Source organism: Manis javanica, chromosome 18, assembly GCF_040802235.1.
Source record: "Manis javanica isolate MJ-LG chromosome 18, MJ_LKY, whole genome shotgun sequence".
Lineage (NCBI taxonomy): Eukaryota > Metazoa > Chordata > Mammalia > Pholidota > Manidae > Manis > Manis javanica.
The window spans coordinates 3574862-3596149 of record NC_133173.1 but is presented as its reverse complement, the minus strand read 5'-3'; the positions used below and the strand labels follow the sequence as shown (position 1 = coordinate 3596149).

At 40.8% G+C, this 21288-nt stretch overlaps 1 protein-coding gene across 1 annotated transcript in view; it reads right to left on the bottom strand.

Annotated features, from left to right (window-relative positions):
- IQGAP1 (IQ motif containing GTPase activating protein 1) overlaps nucleotides 1–17205 on the bottom strand; it is a 90937-nt gene extending 73732 nt beyond the window's left edge. Inside the window, exons 1-2 of the mRNA XM_073227103.1 lie at nucleotides 17048–17205; nucleotides 15351–15450 (exon numbers count right to left, since the gene is read on the bottom strand). Coding sequence (XP_073083204.1) covers nucleotides 15351–15450; nucleotides 17048–17102 — 155 coding nt within the window. The 5' untranslated portion in view covers nucleotides 17103–17205. The remainder of the gene's footprint in view (nucleotides 1–15350; nucleotides 15451–17047) is intronic.
- Nucleotides 17206–21288: the final 4083 nt, after the last annotated feature.

Below are 21288 nucleotides of genomic sequence, written 5' to 3'. Positions count from 1 at the left end.
TAATACATCTGAGCACCATCTAGGTGCTGGAACAGCATAGTAATTTCAATATAGTACAGTAAAAACAAGTCTTCAGAAAATAGAATCAAGAATATAAACTATTCAATAAAACATCCCTCATCATATAAAGAGGGAGGGAAATGAAGGCTACTTTCCCAGAGAAAATAGCATTTAGATCTTGAAGAACTGTGTATGTGTGCACGCTCATGTGTGTCTGTGTGCACATGTACTTCTGAGTATGAATTAAACGAATCTGAACAGCTATAGGGATAAATGAGAAACAGAAGGGAAATTTTTTCTCCTTAAGTAACTTTCTCATTTAACTTCTTTTTTCTTGACACCTAATACAGACGGATCTCTGAGCAAATCGTTTAACTCTTTGCTTGAACTGAACAAGGCATGAAAAGTCTACTTGCCAATATTAAGCATCAATTGTCCTATTTTGAGAGTCCCTATTTTTACTGGAGTGATGGAAGCTAGACTATGGTGACAGTTGCACCACTCAGTAAATTTACTAAAAATCATTAGGCTGTACATCAAAAACAGAAGAATTACATGGCATGTAAGTTATACTTCAATAAAGTTTTTTTTAGATTCCTGGGCTAACAGCATTAACGTACTCACAGACCAATCTTAGACACAGAGCCAAATGAAACATTACCACTTTGACCTGTCTGTCCATCCATCTCTACTTTACCATATGTCATGAAACATGAAAGATCTCTTAACCTTAAGTGAAAAAAATCTTCAAACTGCCTTAAACCTAGATGATAGCTAAGTTTCAGCGGCTACAGCCGAGTTATTAATGGCTGTGAGCAGCTCTTGAGAAAGGAATAACTGGTGGAGTTCTCTACAAGGCAGAAGACAGGGACATATTTCTTTGCAAGAGCAATTCTCTGAGACATTGCCTACTGTGGCAGCGGACAGAGTTCCACGGGAACGAGGAGAGCCTATAGAGTAAGACATCAAAAATTTAATTTTCAGATCTAATACTTAGTGAGAGCATATCAGAAGAAGAAATTAATTGAGACTCATTAAGGACATAGTCCTTGCCCTCTAAGGCTCAAAGTATAATAGGGAAGAGAAGAGTGTAAGACATAATATATTGTGAAAATCTAAAATAAAGATACATGGGGCCAGGGGGCACCTATGAAATACAAGAGAGGCGCACCTAATTCAGACTTGGGGTAGGAGTGCATGTCCAGGGAAGCTTCCTGGAGGAGGTGCTACCTGAATTAATTTTCTTAGATAGGCAATAATAATATTTACATAAGTCAAAGTTCAACAAGTATGAAAAGCTACCTAGTCAAAAGGAAGAAAATTTCATGAAGTGAACAGACAAGAGTGTCATATGCAGCAGAGATAAAGTAGTGTAATTTTTCCAATGGACATAGGTCACTGGTGATCTAAACAAGAGAAATTTCAGTTGGAGAAGAGAAGGCACTTAAATCACATCCACATGAGTTAAAGAAGTGGATGCAGGAAATAAAAACAAGTTTTCCTTGAAGGAAAAAAGAAGGGACAATAATGAAAGTAGGGTCTAGTATTAAAGGAGTATATCTTGAATGGGTGAGGGTGTTTATGCACGAAGGAGAATCAGCAGAAAAAGTGTAAGTTACAGTTAAGAACATAATACTGGAGTAAGAATGCTAGAAAACAAGAAGGGATAAGACCCAGACCACAGACAGAAGACTGAGTCAGCTTAAGAAGAAAAATACTTCTCCCATTGATAACAGGGAAGGAGGTCAACATAGCACACTAAATGGGATGGGATGAATGTTAAGGCTGGAAAAATGGAGTTTGTAGAGAAAATAGAAGTCATTAAGCCATAATATGGGAAACTAGGAATGGAGATGCTTTTATTACTAAGAAAAATTACTTGGTAAAGTTTTTGATCAGCCTCACCCATTTCTGACAATTCAAATGTTACTTTCAAGTCACCTCTTCCATGAACCCTTCTTGGCAGGGCCAAGTATGTACTCCCTCTGACAAATGTTATCAGTTGGTATTTCACAGTTGGAAATAATCTCTTCTTCCTCCAATTTCCTCTAAACATTCCTATGGCACTTTGTATTTTTTTTACCTCTTAATACAGTTATTTAAGTACATAGGTGGAATCCTTTTCTGATGTACCTTTGAAGCATGAGTACCTGCTGAATAAACAAACACCTGTTCGATGATACAGCCTGTCATTCAGCTTCTTCAATAAAGTTTCTATTATTTCTGTCCTGCACAAGGACCACAGATAGTCCTGGTCTCAACTACAACCACATAATAAAAGGACAAGAAATTACCCACAATACTGAAATCCTCTAAACCACCCCCAAGCCCAAATTTGGGTGCATCTACTTTGTGGACAAGCATTACTTTGTGGTGCATCTACTTTGTGGACAAGCACTACGGAAGGTGTTGTTGGGCACGAAGAAATGGAAAAAGATAGTCTCAACTATAAAGGAACACAGAAGAATAAGAAATCCACATATAATTATGTTTTCCCCTCTATCCCACACAATTTCAGCTTACCTTGCAAAACTCAGCCATAAAATAATCTTTCCCTTGTCTAAACTCTCAAACATTAGCTGCATCATTTCCTTGGCAATCATACATGGCTTTGGGACATTAGACCTTTCAACCTTTAGTGCTGAGTAACTTTCCAAAGGTTATGCCCTGTCCACCCAATTAATCTGCAAGCTCATTAAAGGCAGGACTGGGTTACCCTCTTGCATCTTCTCCAGTAGAGGGTCCTGAACAATGAAGGGACTCAAAATGCTTTTTATCTGTTTGTTTTATTGTTAGTGTTTTTTCACAACTTTTTAAGCCATGCCAGAAAAAATGGGCAATGAGATATTATCAAGACATTCAAAATAAAAATACCTTTAATAACACAGGAAATGAAAATAAATTTTTTTTAAGTAATTTGAGAAAGTACTTAGGTAAGAACACAATCTCCCATTAACTGTTACACAATCTATGCTTAAAAAGCTTTGGTAACATGGGCTTTCTGAAGAAGGTTTCATTGCAGAATCTTTTTGGGAATTTCTTATTGTTAGGAAGTTCTTCCTCATATTAAGCAGACTTTCATTGCCTAGTTCTGTTCTCTGGTTCCACACATGATAAATTGAATCCTTCCTCCATTTTTCAAGAATTTTTTAATAATGCAGACAAAATGTTACAGTTGAATGAATTCCTATACTGGATGGTAGATTGAACTTCTGACACTGTTTCTACATTCCCTCTAACCCTTGTTTCCATATTAAATAACCTCAGTCCTTTCAATGGTTCCTCAGAATCATAACTCAGAGCCTCTTTATCCTCCCGGTCATGCTCACTGACATGCTCTAGCCCTGGAGCAATAACCAAGTCCCAACTAGTGGACCAACACCCAGTGACTGGGAGTGGTTCCTCAGGTTCTATGTTGAAAAGGATTCTGGTGTATCAGCAGTGCCTGCTGTGGGTGTGAAAGAATCCCACCACATACCTATCATCTCTGCTCTAGATTCTCAAGGTCCCCCTTTAAAGTATGGCCTCCAGAACTGAAGACCAACTGCAGGCAGCCTCTGATCCATACAGGGGACAATGGAACCACGTCTTCCTTTGCTGCATATACCACAATTCTATTAATGACTTAATAAGCACCTCAAGTTTCTTTCATTTTTGTTTGGTGTTCCCATTAATGTTACTTCTCTCTGTTCTGTACTTAGACACCCCATTTGTTGAACTCCAATGTAAGATGTCACATTTACTACTATTAAATTTCATTAGATTCAAAGTATTTTGATAGCAGAATTTGTCTTGAGTGCATTAACCATCCCTCCAGCAACAAGTCCAACTTAGGGTTGACTGATACAGCACTGATCCATTCATAAGCCCCAATTAAAATGTCCTCCCTGTAACATGCACTAAAGGGCTTTCTTTGAATTGAAAAGCTAGCAGCTCCTTTTTTTGACATAAAATTCATATAAATACACCATTTTTTAACCATTTTAAAGTATGCAATTCAGTGGGTTTTCTTGTATATTTGTAACATTGTGCAATGATCATGACTATCTAATTCCAGAAAGTTTTCACAAAAAGAAACCCCACACCCATTTAGCAGTCACTCCCAATATCTGACAGTTCTTTCTGAATATGGCTTATTTAGCTAGCTACAAACCTTAATTATATTATAATCTAGTCCACATTTATCCAGCCTGTCTGCGAAACAATGAAAATACACACTTTCAGATGCCTTACTGAAATCTAGACATTATTGTGTTTGTCTGATTCACCAATCTGTGACCCGGTCCAAAAGGAAATTATGTTAATGTGACAGGGCTTCCTATTCTCAGAGGAAGTCCTGGCTGATTCCTAGGCATCACTTCTTTTCTTACTAACTGCCATTAAGCCATCTATTTTACAATATGCTATATAATTTTGCCAGAGACTAGTTCACTAGAATTTCTGATACGTTTTCATTTTATTAATAATACACTTGCACTCCCTTTTAAAACCACATCCTGTTCTTCACAATGCCTTTAAAAATCACTGATATCTCCAGCAATTATACCTACCCAAGTATACAATAATGGCTTTAATCTAAGCTCTATAAGCCAAGAACATGAGAATTCAATGGACAATGAAAATAAACTATAGATAAAACATAACACAGTTGAGAAATGACCAAACTCTTATTTGAAACAGTCCCTCAAACCCTTTATGCTGATAGAGAACAGTGTTTCCCAAACCAGATACTGGGGACACTAGTCCTAAGAAAGATTATCTGAGAAAAAAACTATGTGATAATAAGCTAGGTTTGGGGAATAATTTGCGTGCACCGTCCTCTCCCTTGGAGATTCAGAATTTACAGTCCATGATTGAGTCTTATATAATCCACCAGTTAAATAACCTGTTTAACTTGGTTTAACCCAGTATTCTGAAACTTATTTGGCACTAAGCTCTTTCTTCCTTTATACTGCAGCACTCATTAAGAAAATACACCTCAAAAAATAGTGATATAAAAAGTCAGTCAGTTTTCAAATTCCAAACTGTACTTTCCTTTAATACAAAGAGTAAGTTGTCCATCTGGCAAGTCTACTCCTGTCTTCATAGTATACAGCTAACCCCTGAACAAGTGGGGGTTATGGGTGCCAACTCCCACAGCTGAAAACCTACATATAATTTCTGACTCCCCAAAAACTTAACTACTAATAGCCTACCGTCAAAGGAATATTACCAATAACATAAGCCATCAATTAACACATATTTGGTATGTTATATGTATTACATATTACATTCTTAAAATAAAGCTAGAGAAAAGAAAATGTTTTCTCAGTTTGTCGCAAATCTCCAAATTTCCAATATATTTACTGAAAAAAATTCACGAATAAGTGGACCCATGTAGTTTAAACCCATGCTGTTCAACATATGTCAAAACGTAGTATTCCAGTTTGGTGAAATTAGGGGGAAAGCATCTCTCTCATATATTATAGATTGACATGTAAACTGGTACAACCTCCACGGAGCAAACTGACATTTATCAAAATCAAACATACATAATATGTGCCCTTTGAGTCAGAAATTCCACTTTTATGTTGCAAGAATACAGCTGACCCTTGAACATGTGTTTGAACTCTTGAGTCCACTCATATGTGGATTTTTTCCGATAAATATGTTGGAAAATTGTTTGGAGATTAGCAACAATTTGAAAAAAAACTCATGGATGAACTGCATATACTAGAAATATCTACAAATTTTAAGAAAAAGTTGGATATGTCATGAATACATAAAATACATATAGATACTAATCTATTTTATTATTTACTACCATGTGGTCAACAGTAGGTATTAGTAGTAAGTTTTGGGGGTCAAAAGCTATACGCAGATTTTCTATTGCAGAAGCGGCAGGGCTGGTGCCCCTAACCCCAGTACTGTTCAAAGGTCAACAGTACTCACAAGTATAAGATGGTATATATACAAAGTAGCTAACTCCAACACAATTTATAATAGCAAAAGCTGGGGGTAAAATGTGTCCATTGATAAATTGATTCATACACTAAAAAACTATGCAACTGTGAAGAAAAAAATGAGGCACGCTAATGTATTCATGTGGATTAAGTTACAAGACACAAAGCAGAATGTATAGTCTGCTATCACTTCTAAACAAGGAAACAGTAGTGATTTGTATTTACCTGTGTAGACTACGTCTGGGACGATACACAATCGTAACAATGATTCCACCTGGGGTCACACTGGGTGGCCGGGAAACATGACTAAGGAGACAAGATTTTTTTTCCCACTGTATATCCTAGCATAGACTCAAAGTATCACGTTCATATATCACCTATTTCTTAAATGGTTTTTTTTTAAGTTTTCATTATAAAATATTAAGACCAAATCTGCCTGGAAAATATTTTTGTGGGAATTTTTCAAGTGTTTCAAGGAAAACCCTCAAGGTCAAGCACTACATTTCCTAATTATCAATGAATAAGAAGCCTTGTTCAAATTAATGACAAAATATTTTGTCTTTGGGGCAAAAAAACCTTTTGTCATGATAGTCACTAAGTAGTAATTCTTTTTCCTGTTAGCTATTTTAAAGGTCACCTGAGATGTATATGTTATTCGTAATAAAATGATCTGTCGTACTGAGACTTTTTCTACTTAAATTTTATTTTTATATCATTTTTCTATCTTCAGTGATCTTGGGGCTTTTCTTCTTTTCAGTTTTTCCTTTTCTAATTTTGCCCTACTCCCTTTTCACATTTCAGTTCCTTTTGCTTCAATTTTTAGGAACACTAATTAATCCCATTCAGGAAAATATTTTTAATTTTTTTATACTGGCCAATAATGATCCCTAGCAACAAGCTAATACTTCTGCCTTATGGATAACTATCTACCACAATGATAGTATTTCCTTCTACTAAAAAAATCTCTTAAGTTTTCTTAAAGCCAGCATTCCCTCAGTCCCCAAACATCTGCCCCAACAGAAGCCAAGCCCTGGGCTGGCAACTGCCTCTCCAATGCTCCTTCTGCTTTTCGTTATTATTTCCAGTGAGTCAACAGGAAGGTATTCTGGGTAAAGAAGAAATAGAGGCCTTTAGACAGGCCTTTCCTCCACCCACAACACCAGAAAATACAGTTGTTGCCAAATAATTTCCAATCCAATTTGCCACTCCTGTCTGCATGAGGTCACTATTTGAAAAACAAGCAACTGGGAAGAAAGCAGGCCTTTCTAAGCTGAATCAAAAGCAGACACCAGGTTATAAAGAATAAACCAACTGGGCACTCACCAGCCTCCCCAGAGCCACTGTATATAACTATATAACCTTTACTGCATCCATTTCCCCTTCCATCCACCTCCATTTTTGTCTTAGGTCAAAAATGCTAAACATACACATTCATCATAGACCAGTTATCATGCTTCTAGATACACATAAATATCACTTAACTTAGATTTTATATTTACCATATTTCTTATAAGCATGTGTGCACAAATTTTTCACCAACAAACATTTAACAGCTACTTATACATGTCAATCACTATTTTTAGCTCTGCAGTAAATTAAAAAAGTACAAGTCCAACAATTCAGTTAGACACAAAAATACATAAGACAAATTGGAGAACTGCCCTCGTTGGGTCAGAGCAGCAGGTGATGAGACTCTGCCTAAGAGGCAGGAAACAGCTCACATGCCCCTGCCCATTTATTAACTAGACAATTACTTAACGTCTCTGGGAACTAGCTGACTTAATGCTGGACTTCACACTGGACTTAAATGCCACCCCGCCCATGCCTGCACAGGTGGACAGCACAAGTGCTGGTGTCACACAGACCTGGGCTGGAACTCCACAGAGAGTTACATGACCTTGAGACAAGTGATACTAATTCATTCTTCCCCCCTTAAATAAAAATGATGGCTGTCTCACACTGATGCTGTATGTGCAGCACATCATCATTCTCATTACTGGTGGTTACTGTTGCTGCTGTCATTATTTTAGAAGCAGTAGTAGTACTGCCAGCAAACTGACCTGGTGGGTTAAGGGCAAGGGCTTTGGAGCCCTCGCCAAATGTGAAACCGGCATCTACCACTTACCAGATGGGTGAGTCACCCTCCTGAGCTTTGCTTTCCTTCCTGTTAAATGCAGATGAGAAAAAGCACCTCACAGAACTTTGCGAACAGCTAATTAGACAATGCCCGGAGAGTGCTCAGCACGGTGCCTAGCGCCTAAGTGCTCACTGAGTCCCACTGATGATGATGAAGGGAGAGAAAGAGGAGTCCACGATCCTTGGGGCTGACAGGAAATAGTTCAAATCATGACACACTTTCATTATAGCTGCCGCAAAGGTACAGATGTATTAAGGTTTCTATAATAAAATGCCTTACTGCAAAATCACAAATTCTTCCCAACATGCGATTATAAGAAAAAGTGTTTTTAAAAAATTCAAACTTGAGAAAGTAAACTTTCTCTTCAAAATAAACCATTAACAAAATTTTATTTTATTTTCAAGATTTTTTGGCTCACAGAGTGTCAAAGCACAGGGATACCAGGAACCCTTCCAGAAGAAAAAGAAAGCAGCAGAGTCCTGATCCAACCAGGTAGGCACTGGGCCCTCTACATTGAGTGGTAAGCCACTCGCTTGTTCAAAGATATGGTCGCTAGGCAACCAAGTCCAGAATTAAACAAACAGCCCCAGTCAGATGAATCACTTCCGGATAGTCTCACTTTGCCTACCAGCACTTACACAAATACTTCTTGCAAAGCAGTTTAGTTAGCAGCCCCACTGGAAACAACCAGGAGTCCATCAGATACCACATGGCTTTCAAATGTTCAAAACAGGTCTTGCTGACCAACGTTTATCCCCAAATTGCTAAACTGTGAAGGAGAAGGAATTGTGCAGAAATCAGTGACAGGTCACCATGCCAAGCCAGAAAATTAAATTCCTAGAACATGCCAACTTAGGCCTGAAAATATATTTTTACTACTTTGTCATTGGGAACATTAAAATGTGTAAGTACAATTGTTGCTCTGACTTCTAAGACCAGAAAAAATACACGCCAAATTAGGTCAAAATAATGGTCAACTTAGTCCAGTCAAACTTTCCCTACCTTAACTGGTAGACAATCCATACTCTTGGCTGGCCAGTTAACACTGGTTTCCTGTGGTCATCATCTACTCCAAAACATATTGAAAATAAGGAGAATTGGTAAATCATTTAACCCAACTCTCTCAGCTCCCAGCTCCTTTTTTTCTACTTGAAAGGATCCTGTATGTGTCACACTATTCTTCATGAGCTAATCAGAGACCATTTAATCTATTAACAAGAGTAGAGAAGGAAAAGGGATTAACAGTCCAAAATGAAAACTGCAATAAGACAAAGCAATGACCACTAACAGAACCAAGGAAAAAAATCAAGACAGTAGAAAATCAAATAGGTGAACAAGAAGATACATGTGAGACACACATCTAGAATGTTAATTTAACATAAATAAAATGAATAGCCATAAAACAGACTGTTGCAGAACTAATTTACCAATAGGTACCCTCAAGACACAACTAAAGAATCAGAACCAGTTATTAAAGGTACAACAATTTCCTAGAGCTAAAATAAAGATACTATAAATCAAGAAGTGTCTTCACATTACAGGCAAAATTACTAAGTCAACATCAACTCTAATATATAATTGGAGACACTTCAAGGAATAAGAATTTTCCTAGTTTCAAATCATGAAAAACCATGTTTAAAAAAAGTTACTTGTCATGGAGCTAAAATCAAGTTAGCTTCAGATGCTGTTTCTCAATAATTAGTACAAGAAAGTGAAGCCATACTCATTTTCTCAAGAAAAATACAGTTCTCCATAACAGACTAGAAAGCAGATAAATAGAACTATATATAATTTACTTTTTGACAAAGTAGCTATTAATTGCTAGTAGGTTGTAAAAAGATTGTTATTAAATGATACAATTATTTAGATACACCATGAGATTTAAAGACTTAAGAGTCTTTAAAAAAAATTGAATCAGATTAACACACATAATGTAGGGGGGGTCACAGGGGAGGCAGTGTAGAACAGAGAAGACAAGTAGTGATTCTATAGCATCTTATTATGCTGATGGACAGTGACTGCAATGGGGTGTGGGGGGGGGGACTTGATAATATGGGAGAATGCAGTAACCACAATGTTGCTCATGTGAAACCTTCATAAGATTGTCTATCAATGATACCTTAATAAAAAAAATTACATCATAGAAAAGCTAATCGAATATAAAACTTCAAATTTCAGCAGGGCTTTAGGGAAAATGTTTTTAGCAAATATGATAGAAGGTCAATGTCCATATTATAAGAGAGAACATGAAAGCTAACAGCTTGACTCGACTCTTTCCAGTTTATCATCAACAATTTGCATAATAAAATAAAATTGGTCAATAAATATGCAGGAAAGTTTAACCTTTTCAGCAACCAAACTTTAAATTGGAATAAGCCTAAATAATGGAAATTATGCAAGCACTGAAAATAGTAATTTAGACAATAATACAATTTAAAAATCTAAATTTGTGATTACAACTATCTAAAAATTATGTACATGTACTTAAGAGAGTTTTTCTTTTCCCTTAACACTTTCCTTTTTTATTATAAAATTCATGATCACTATAAAAAGCATTTTAAATATACCAAAGGGCATTAAATAAAGAGGAAAAATCTTCTCACACCCTCCACCCTCATTCCACTCCCTAAAGGTATCTTTGTTGTCCGGTGTATCCTTTTCAGACAAAAGCTTAAGTCTGAGGTGAAAAACTAGGGCTGCCAATCTGGAGGACCATGAAAGTCCCGGAAAAAAATCCCACAGTAAAGTTTATTAAGGCTGCATCATCTTCATATCGCGTCTGCTTCTGTCCCAAGGATGAGGAAAGAGCTCATTTACTGACTGCCCACTGTATTTCAGACACTGTGCCCAGTCCTGAACCCTGAAGCATCTGTAGGATGCCCAGTATCTCCATTCTGCAAAGGACTCAAAAAACAACTCATAAAACCAGAACCAGAACTCACACCTGCCAAAACTGAAAGTCCCCATTTTTTCCACTTCGTGTATCTCAACAGTCATTCAAGGACTTTTTATTCAGAGTTTTAAAATTTGTTTTAATTATAAGCACATGAGATTACAGCATATGATTTTTCTTAATAATAATAATAGTTACTAACTGAATGCCTAATATATAAAGGTTATTCTCCACATTTCTTCTTGTAAGTTTTCTAAGTGTTTCAGCTACACTTTAGGGTAAAAGCTGTAAAAAGTGGCCAAGCTACGGACTAATCTTCCTGTTTGCAACATTATTACTATGTGAAAAACCACTCTTAGTTTGAACCACTTTAACAAATACACTTTTAAAGTCAACCCACTTCTTATCAGGGAGTCTGTCCAAGGCAGCTGCACTAAGGTTATTTTCAGAAAAGAGTACAGAGGTTTTCATCTATGTCACCATTTTAAGAGTTAAGAATAAACCCCTCCCCGTACTTCCCCTTGATATGATTATAAATACACAAATGCATCCAGCTCATGGTCCCAATGTGCTACGTCCTATGTGGCCCCTTAACTACATACACTTGGTCTCAAGAAGCAATTAAATTAGCTTTCCTTTCTGTAAAAGGAGAGCTTAGGTCAACCTCCTAACAGGATCCCCTTCAATCTTTGTTATTCCTCCATTTGAGAATTCTAGAAGCTGGTGGACAAGCTGTTTTTCCTAGTCACCTCACCTACCATTTTCATGCCTCTTAAATGTCTTTAACTTCTGTTTGTACAACCAAAGTGTGCCAGCCTGAACAGATTCAGATGTTACTGGAATTCTGATCCCAGTTAGAGATCTAAAGAGATGGTCCTGGAAAATATTTGATACCAACAACAGACATACGTACAAAAGAGAATTTTTTTCTCAAGAACTGATTTCTTTCCAAGATACTTTTTCAATTCCCTTAGAGAAGGTTAAGTGTCTCTATTTAGTGCTATGCCCTTGTTAACCCCACACAGTTTCTGACAATCTCCAACCAGACACAGCTGTACTTTTCTTTTACAAGGCAGGTGTTCCTTGAGCTACGGTACAGACACTGAACAGGAGGGAGGTGGCCCATGAAAGTCAAAAGGGCACACCAGCAAGCCTCTGGAAAAAGGAATCCGAAATTATGGGACTCAGAGAGTGCCGCAATTAACCTTCCTCCTATGGCCTTTAACTTAACTGGGTTTCCTCCCACCTCCAGCACTGCTCCTACACTCTCCTGCGCAGACCGCCCTGCTCTGCCCTGCCTGACAGGCTCTCCTCACCTGAACCTTCAGATCCTTCTACTTCCTCCTCCTGTCCAAGACCTGAGCACCCATACCTCACATTTAAATCCCACCACTTTCAACTGAATGAAAATGCTGTTCATCTCTACTACACAAGGGCTCCTTGGCCAAAACAAACGTAAAAGTCATCAGAACAGGCAAAAGAACAAAACCAAGTCCACATTGGAAGTCCTTGGTCTGCTCTGCAGCCATTAGCAAAAGCCCTGAGTCTTAGATGATACTTCATTAGAACAAGAACTTAATTTCTACATTGATGCTAATCTAACAGAGAAAAGCTGAATCTCTACAGTTTCTATTTCCCAATCACTCCCAGTGCACTTTTATGGAATCGCCCCTAAACTGTCCCTTTTAACTTCTGGAGAAACACAAACCCACAACTCCCTCTCACTTCTCAACACACACCCTTACACTCAGTCTCCACACACTGGTATTCACTCTCCTCTCTTCCCAGGAAGAGCTCCTGTACAGGTACAGGAGAAAACAGAGTGCCTAAGGACACACAATGCGGCCGCTGTGCTCCGAGGCGGAGCCGGCAGTGGGAGGAGTGGAGGTATAAATAGAACTAAAGAGGGGAACCTTTTCTCCCTGGGATCTTTCTGATCTTTCTTCCCGGCCTTGGAGAGGGTGTAGATTCCAGACCTTGGGGCTCCTCCAACTTGGGAGGGGTGGAGGTTATAAAGGAAAAAGGATGGGGCCGGTCCAGAAGGACAAATTGGACTTGTGCTAAAGAGGAAAGTGGGGCCCAAGCAGCAAAGGAGGTACAGCCCAGCTCACCAGGGTAGGAGCCACGACTGGGAGCTGAAGCCCCAGCTAATAAGGAAGAGCATGTGACTTATCTGTGGCGCACTTCCAACACTTTGTAGGGGTGGCAGCAGTCACATTAGGAGGCCAGTAAGGATCCCAGTCTTTTCTCAGCATGACATTCCCAGGCCTCTTTACCTAGCCCCCAGTTGTAAAATCTAAAAAGTGCTTCCCAAGTTTGTTTTCTAATCAAAGCTTTAAATAAAAAAGAATCACCACATCCAGATTTTACAGGATTGCCTCCATAAAATAAACCAAGCACATTTCCACTACACCAGGCCAATGCACAGTGTGTGCAGGGCAATATGGCACTATTATGGCCTCCCTTAGAACCCAAAGCATAAAAAATAAGGACTACCACAAATGTCTCACTGCCTTAGTCACTTCCTTAGGACACAAAAGCACCCAACTGAAAAACACCCCAGGGGATCATGCCCCCTGGATGGTTTTAAAGGAAATGGGCTACTTTCCCATTCTGAAAAAAACACTTGACAGAAAAGAACATGCTCTAGAGTAGACAGGAATGAAGTACCTTGCTGGTGGCAGCACCTGACAAAGGAAATGTGAAGAGCAACATTCTGTACAAGCTTCACAACTCAGCATTAAGTCAGAATTCTGAAATGCTTTAAATCTTGCTTCTCAATGAAGGGGCCCATCAGAACCACTGGAAGCATTTCATTTAAAGTATACAGGCATCTGGATCTTCCAGCCCAGATCTACTGAACCAGAATCTCTGGGTTAAGTCCCAGAGAGCTTGTTCTTTCTGTAAAGTTCCCCAGGTGATTCTAATGCACATAGTTGGTTAAGAACCACTGTATAAAATGATGAAAACTATTCTCAATCAACAAAACTACAAGACCATGAAAACTCAGGCCTCAGTTTACTCACTGAAATGAGATGGTTAAACTGAATTAGTAGCTGAGTTAGCTTACTGGTAGCAAGATCTTAGCCAAGACACCCTTTGAAAAAAGGGAATTATATTGTGGAAATCCAATATTAAAAAACAAAAAGTGAACTGTTTTAGGTGTGGGAAGGAAGGCAAGTTGGGGCTCTTTCCTCTTGTCCCCAGGTTACCCCAACAGGGGCACCAAGGCTTCCCAGAGTACCACTGGCTTCTCATGCCAGTTCCAACTTTCAAATGCTCTGACCTTCCAAAACTAGATCTAGTCCACAGGACCCTTACAAACTTTGTATGAGAAATAAACTACCGTCTATCCTTCCACTTAGAAAAATGCAGGCTGTTATCATTCGCCCCACCTAAAACATCACTAATCCCCACCCAGTCACCAACCCTCCGGTCTCAAGGAAGGCCTTTAAACTCAGAAAAGCAGCCTGGATTCAAGAAGACACCAAATGCATGGTAGTGGTAGTGCCAGGGAAGGGCAGGGGGGGGAAGGGCATGGCGGGGACTCCAACTGTGTCTTCTGAGAGGAAAGGGAAATATCTGAAGGGCTAACATTTGTTCTGGAATACACGGATGTTTTGTTATTGTTCTCTGGACTTTCCTGGAGTGTTTTATTCTCATAATTAAAAAAATAAAAACACTCATGTTTATTAGCAGTTTGAAACATCCTTGATTTTCATTAGACTTTAATTCCAAATACCGTTCATATTCCTTGCAGGCCTTTCTACCAGTGCTCACTGTAGGGGACATGATTTATAAATACATCTATCTACCTGGGACCCTGCTAAGGAACACAGGCACCAGAACAAAAGAAATGAAGCACTGATAGCAAATTGACACTATTATGACCACAAGGAAAAGAGCAGCTGTACATCAATCACCTTACACAAAAGGCAGAGGATACTGCCTTTGGTAAACTTTGAATATTGCCAAATGGATGGACCTATACCCACAGCACTACCAAGAGGAGAACAGACCCAGTTCATATATAAATCAAAAGCAGTGAAGAACCAATGAAATAAGGAAAAGAACTTCAAACTCTGAACGTGCTATTTTTCCCCTACAGCTGGTAGTGCCCAAAACACGTACCATAAGCATTAAACTTAACAACACAAATCTGGAAATTTTTCAGTGTACATAAGTGCCCACCAGAGTGTTTCACGGCAAGCTGCCATCAGGACTACTAGCTCCCATGAATAAATAGCCCACCTATACTTACTCCTTCAAACCACAGGCTCCCACAGTCGCGCCTACCACATACTCAGAGATCTTTATCTGTGTTCACACTGCGTCAGCTTCCCTTTGCCGATCTGCTCTCCAGCCAGTCAACCCTTACCTCTTGGCTTCTTCCAAATGACAAAGGTACTCATAAGCCACGTTCTGACGTCTTCTTTCATCCATCTCCTCCGCAGTGAGTCTCTCATTATCCAGGACAGCTAAAACATGAAAGAATGAATGTAAATGCAAGAACCTGCAGCCTAGAGCAATAAAAGCACGCCACAGCAACAAACTCCTGCTAGCCACCAGAGGAGTAGCCTGTGGATGTGAAGACACCCAAACGCGCTATAATAAATTTCCCACAACAGAAACTACAGGATTTCAACTGTATTCATCTTACCCTTTTTAAAAAAAGTACCATAATATGAACATGTACTAATTTTAGTGTAACTTGAAAATGTGGCCAAATTTGTCCTGGTCTATCTGCCAGACTCTCTAAATACAGAGCTAATCATATTGTTTCCAAAGCCAGTCGTCACTGAGAACCCAAGTGGCGGTCACTGTGCTAAGCATTTTACATGCACTCCCTTATAAAAACCCCACAACAGTTCCGTGATTATCACTCCCGTTTTACAGATGGGGAAATCGAAGCTGGCTGATGTTAGCCCCAAGGGCCCAGGCAGTCTGTCTCAGAAGTCTGTGAGCTTACCTTTGAAGCAAACTGCCCTCTTCGTGGGCATTCAGGGTATGGAATGAATTCTGAATTCTTTGGGATGGCATTCAAGGCCTTTCCCTACTTAGCCCCAGCTACTCTGGGGAACCCCTCCCTCTCCCTGCCACCCTTCTTTCCACACCTGTGCCCCCACACCGCTCAGTTCCCAAAACCCACAGCGCTCTGTCGACTCTTCCAGACCTCATTTCGCGCTCTTCGCTGATCAAGCCTTGTCTCCCGCCCACCCCGCCCTGTCGGACTTCACACAGCGCCCTGCAAGGCTCCATTCACATGTCACTACCTGCGGGCCCCAAGCTCTTCCTCGCCCGCGTTGCCGTTTACGCCCAGTCAGGTCACGCATCTCGTATCTTTATCAAACCCTACAGTATTAGGCTGTACACCTGCCTGTTTCTCTGAAACGTTCTTTGAAGGCCGGGCCTGGTATTACTCATCTTCAATTTCACAAACATGACACAATACCTCACATATAACCGTTGGGTGAAATTATCCTAAAGACAGAATATTATTCCCAGAATGTAAAATAAAGTGGATAACCTTAAGACTCCAAAGGACTCCCCTTTGGCCAGTGGGACTATCCCGCCCGCAGCTCAGGGTCGTCCCAGGGGCAGCCACAGATAATGAGATTCAGAAAATGAGGAAGTCAGAGGGTTTTCATTTATTTTTACTTTTGAAATCCTGACGAGGGAACTGAGCTCCTTCCAGAGGCTGAAGTGACTCACGCAGGGCCGGGCAGGGCCGGACCCTGGGCCTCCACGAGGCCCCAGCGGAGCCGGGCCCCGGCCTCGGGACACGCCCGGCCCCGTCCTCCTGCCACCTCACCCAGGCCGCCTCCCCGGTCTCGGGCGGGCTGGGAGGCGCGAGGCGCCGGGTGGCCCCTCCGGCCGCCGCGCCCGGGCTCAGACGGGGGCCGCCTGGGTGCTCCCGCCGCCCGGGGGCCGCGCCCTCGTCCCCGCAGCGCCGGTTCTTCCGGGTCCGCGAGGCCCCCCGCCGCCCTGCCCCGCCCGCCCCGCCCGCCCCGGGAAACGGCGCCTCGACCGAGGCAGCGAGCCCAGCCCGGCCCCGCGCTGCGGCCCCGCACTCACAGCCATAGTGCGGCCGGGCCACGCCCAGCCCGTCAACCTCCTCCGTGGCGGACATGGCGGCCGAGCCCGGGTCTCTGCTGAAGAAGCGGCGAGACCGCGGAGGCGCGGGCGGCGGCAGCTCCTGCAGAGCGCGCGGGCTGCCCGGGACTCTGAAGCCCCGCCCCCGGCCGCGCCCCGCGGCCCCGCCCCGGCCCCGCCCCGGCCCGGCCGCGCCTGCGGGAGCGGAAGGAGCTGAGCCCGCCCCCCAGTAGGGTCGGAGGTCCCCTGCCAGCCGCCGCCGCCCAGTCGTGCTGCGAACGCGGCTGCGGCTTGGCTTGAAAGGCGTGGGCCCCTGCCTTCCCCGGCCTGCCGAGCTAAACAACGCTGTGCGGAAGGGCTCCCGGAAGGCGTCCCCTGAGATGGTCCAAGGTGCCCTTGTTGGACACCAGCCGGACCCAGACTGCCGTGGGGACCGCGCAGCCTGGCGGTCTGGCCTCCGCCGCTCCCAGATTAGCCCGCAGTCGCCAGATTTGAGCTCAAGCTCCCTAGCATTCGAGAAGGGATGCTAACGCAGAACTGCTTGCCCAAACTTCCTTCCCTTAGATTCCCCGCCTCTGCTCCTTTTTCCTTGCACCTTGTGGCCTGCGCTTAAAAATTGGTGTTCAACGCAATTCCGGCTCAGCCCTCTTCCGTTTTGACTTGGCCCATTCTTAGTAACTTTATCCACGCTCCCCTTAAACTACCGAAATGTGCATCTCCAGACGCTCTACAAACCTCAGCTCAGTATTTTCAGGCGAGTAGTGGGCACGTTCACCTGTGAATCCCACAAACACTTCATATTCAACATGCGTGCCGCCGACCTTGCTCCTGCACCTTCTCTATTAGAACTGCTCCGTTTGCTGTCCCGCCCGGGTCTCCTTGCCTCCTGCCCTACATGCGGCACAGTGCTATTTCTCAATTGTCTTGCTTTTGTCTCCATCTCCACTGTGATTGCACCACTTGCATTGTCTTCATCTATAGTCTCCCTTTTGCCAACCAACTCCTCAGTCACCAGCGTGTTCTTTCTAAAGTGCAAATGTAGTTGTGTACCTCCTTTTTACATTTTTCTTTTCCTGTTACTCCCTTCAGGATCTGGTCCCAGTTTCTCGGTATGCTAAATAATGCCCTTCACAACCTGTCCAGGCTTTCTGCTTTAGCCAATTTATTCACTTTTCCATAAAAATATTAAAGTAGGATACTTGAAAACCTGTAAAAACAAACATACCCATTAAAATATGGGCAAAAATTAATAACAAATTCAAAAGTTAGTTGTTTCTTAAACTTATAAATTCAACTTAAAAATTTTCCTATTCTGTTTATTATAAGTCTAGCATATTTTACCACTTTTCAGAAACTTCAAATAATTTTTGGTCCCATTACAGACTTACATCTTCAAACATTTAAAATGATGTCTATAAATTCAATTTATTCGATTTTATTTTTAATTTCTTCAATTGTCTAACCTAGGACCTTTTCAAGGCTTAGTAATCCTTATAAATCAAATAACTGATAATATAATGAGTCTAAAGTTCTTTTAGACAGCCCAGTTTCATGTGTAAATTTTGTAAGATTTCAACTCAAAATCTTAAGTCTAAAACTAACTCAATAATTCATTTAGAATAACAGTTATGAGGTTGTCACTAATTTTTCTTAAACATCTCAAGTGCATAAAATGTGAAATATGCACGTATTTCTTAACCCCAATTTATTATTAATCCCACAGTTTGTACCCCATTAAGTCTTTCTTCACTTAATTCTAAAGCTTCTTTGAGTTGAAAGACAGAACTGTTAAAAGACAGTTTCTAACCTAGTCAACTAAGATTGCCTTTGACTAGTGGTTTCTGCAGACGTAGCTCCTGCGGAGTTACAATGAATAGCTCCTGCGGAGTTACAATGAATATGCTCATTGTAAATGTCTGAAATGCCCATCACCGGGCTTTTAAAATCAGCAATGGCACCTCCACACAATGGAAGGCTCTACAGCCGTAACAGTGGTGATGTGCAGTCTGGCCAGGCTTGACTGTCTACGGGGAATGGAGACCCACTTGTTTTACTCCTACCGGAAAAAAGGCCAGAAGGGAGTCATTTATAATAAAGATATATATGGACTGGAACTGGAGCAAGAAAAAACAGGACTGACGGAAGCTGGAAGGTATGGCTCTCTCCCTTTGGGTATCTCTGCTTCTCCACAGTTGTGCTCTTTCGCTCTTTGACAACCAGCTTCCTCCATTCTTATTTTTTCTGCTCACGACTCCCGCTTCTATTTGACTTGCCATGGCCTGAAGTCAAGGCCATGGTATCCTTACATCATCAGCTCCACTGAGGATAAACTCAGTTGCCCATTGGCCCACCTCATCTTTTTACCCCATGGGTATGCCCACAGGTGAGCTGCCCTTAGAGTAGATGCCAATCCTTTAGTTCAATTAGCTGTGGTCAGGAGATGCAGCCAACTCAGAATAGAATGCTATGACCTGGGTATTCTTTCTTTCCATGGGAGCCTGGGTAGACAAATAAGGATCAGTAACAAAATACGAGCTGATATATTATAACATTTTTGCTTTAGAAGTACACAGGTAGACAGATAAAGATGTACGTATGAATAGAAAAAAGACCTGAAGCACATACACTGATATATAAAGTGGTTTCTCCAGGTAATGGAATTACAATGGATTTGTGTGGGATTTTATTTGCTTCTTTGTATTTACCAAGTTTTCTACAATGAGCTACCCAAAAATACTAGTTTGTCAGTAAGTATAAGTATATAAATAAAGTTAGTAAATATACAATGAATAAATAAATAAAAATAAGTGGCAAAATAATGAATTAAGTGATCATTTGAGGGGATAGAATTAGATCTCAATGACCTCAAGAAATTTAGTCTTTTGGGAGTGGAGCAAGATTAATAGGATAGCTTCAGATAAGCAACTTAATAGAGGTTCTCTTTACCTGGAATACCTTTTAGCCTTATCTGCCTAGGAAACTCCTACTCAACTTCCCAGACCCAACTTAAACGTCACCTCCTCTCCTAAGCAAAATTAATTACTTCCTTATTTATTTCCCAGTAGCACTTTGGAAACCATTTCAGCACTGTAGTATGTCTTCAAAAATAAGTCCCAAGTTTTTTCACATTTCAATACTTTGAAGATCAGGATAGGCATTACAATCAGTACTAAAAGAAACTAACCAGCAGCCAGGCAGAGTTGTAGACGGAAATGTAACATAATTGTCATTGCCTGCAGGTGTGCACATTTAACTCATTTCTCAGAAAGTCAGAAAGGACTTTCAGAGCTAGAACTGATGACAGATTCACACTTTAGAAATAGCTAGTAGAGTCAAATAGAGTTAGACTCTTCACAAAAAGCTTGGCTCCAACTTTGATTTAGAGAACAGGCTAGTAAGTAATTCAAGTGACAAATATTCACTACTGTCAATTTTTAGACACATATACATTTAATAGGATATTCTTAATATCCCGGAAAGCTGTTGGAATTTGGTGGTACAAAGGTGTCTTTGATTCCAGAAATTATATGACTCTGTTATATGACTTATGAATATTTTTATTATTATATTATATGACTCTATTACAGCACTTAGTTCACTGAATTATAATTATTTAGTTGCCCATCTTCCCAGATAGATCATTAACTCCTCAAAGACAGAAGTTGGGACAAATAAGCTCAGTGTGAATAGTTGACAAATGTGGCATCCTTACTGTCAGAGTTTTAAGATTTGCTTTTTATACAGTTTATATAGAAATTTTCTGGAGGGATGGATTTCCTGGGACAGACAGTAACTCTTTTGGCTGATTTGGTGCCTTGTCTTGTATGAGAATATGTAGGGCTTTGGATATCAGCATCTTCTGGAAGAAGCTGGGAAATCTGAGGCCATACCTCTCAACACTCTGAAACGTCAAGAGTCAAGGACCTCGAGGGATAGTTTTTCAGGGGAGGGTAGCTCTGTTGTGGTAGGCAGAATCCTAAAATTCCCAATCCTTAGTTATTTACTCAAACACTAATCTAGGTACTGCTTTGAAGGGATCTTGCAGAAGTTATAAAGGTTTCTAATCAGCTGGTCTTAAAATAAGTAGATTATCTAGGTATTACAGGAGGCTTTTAAATGCAAAGAGTTTTCTCCAAGTGGTAGCAGAAGTCAGAGACTGAAAGCACGGGAATGATTTGATGGACCATTGCCAATTTCAAAGATGAAGGGGGCCACCTAGAAAA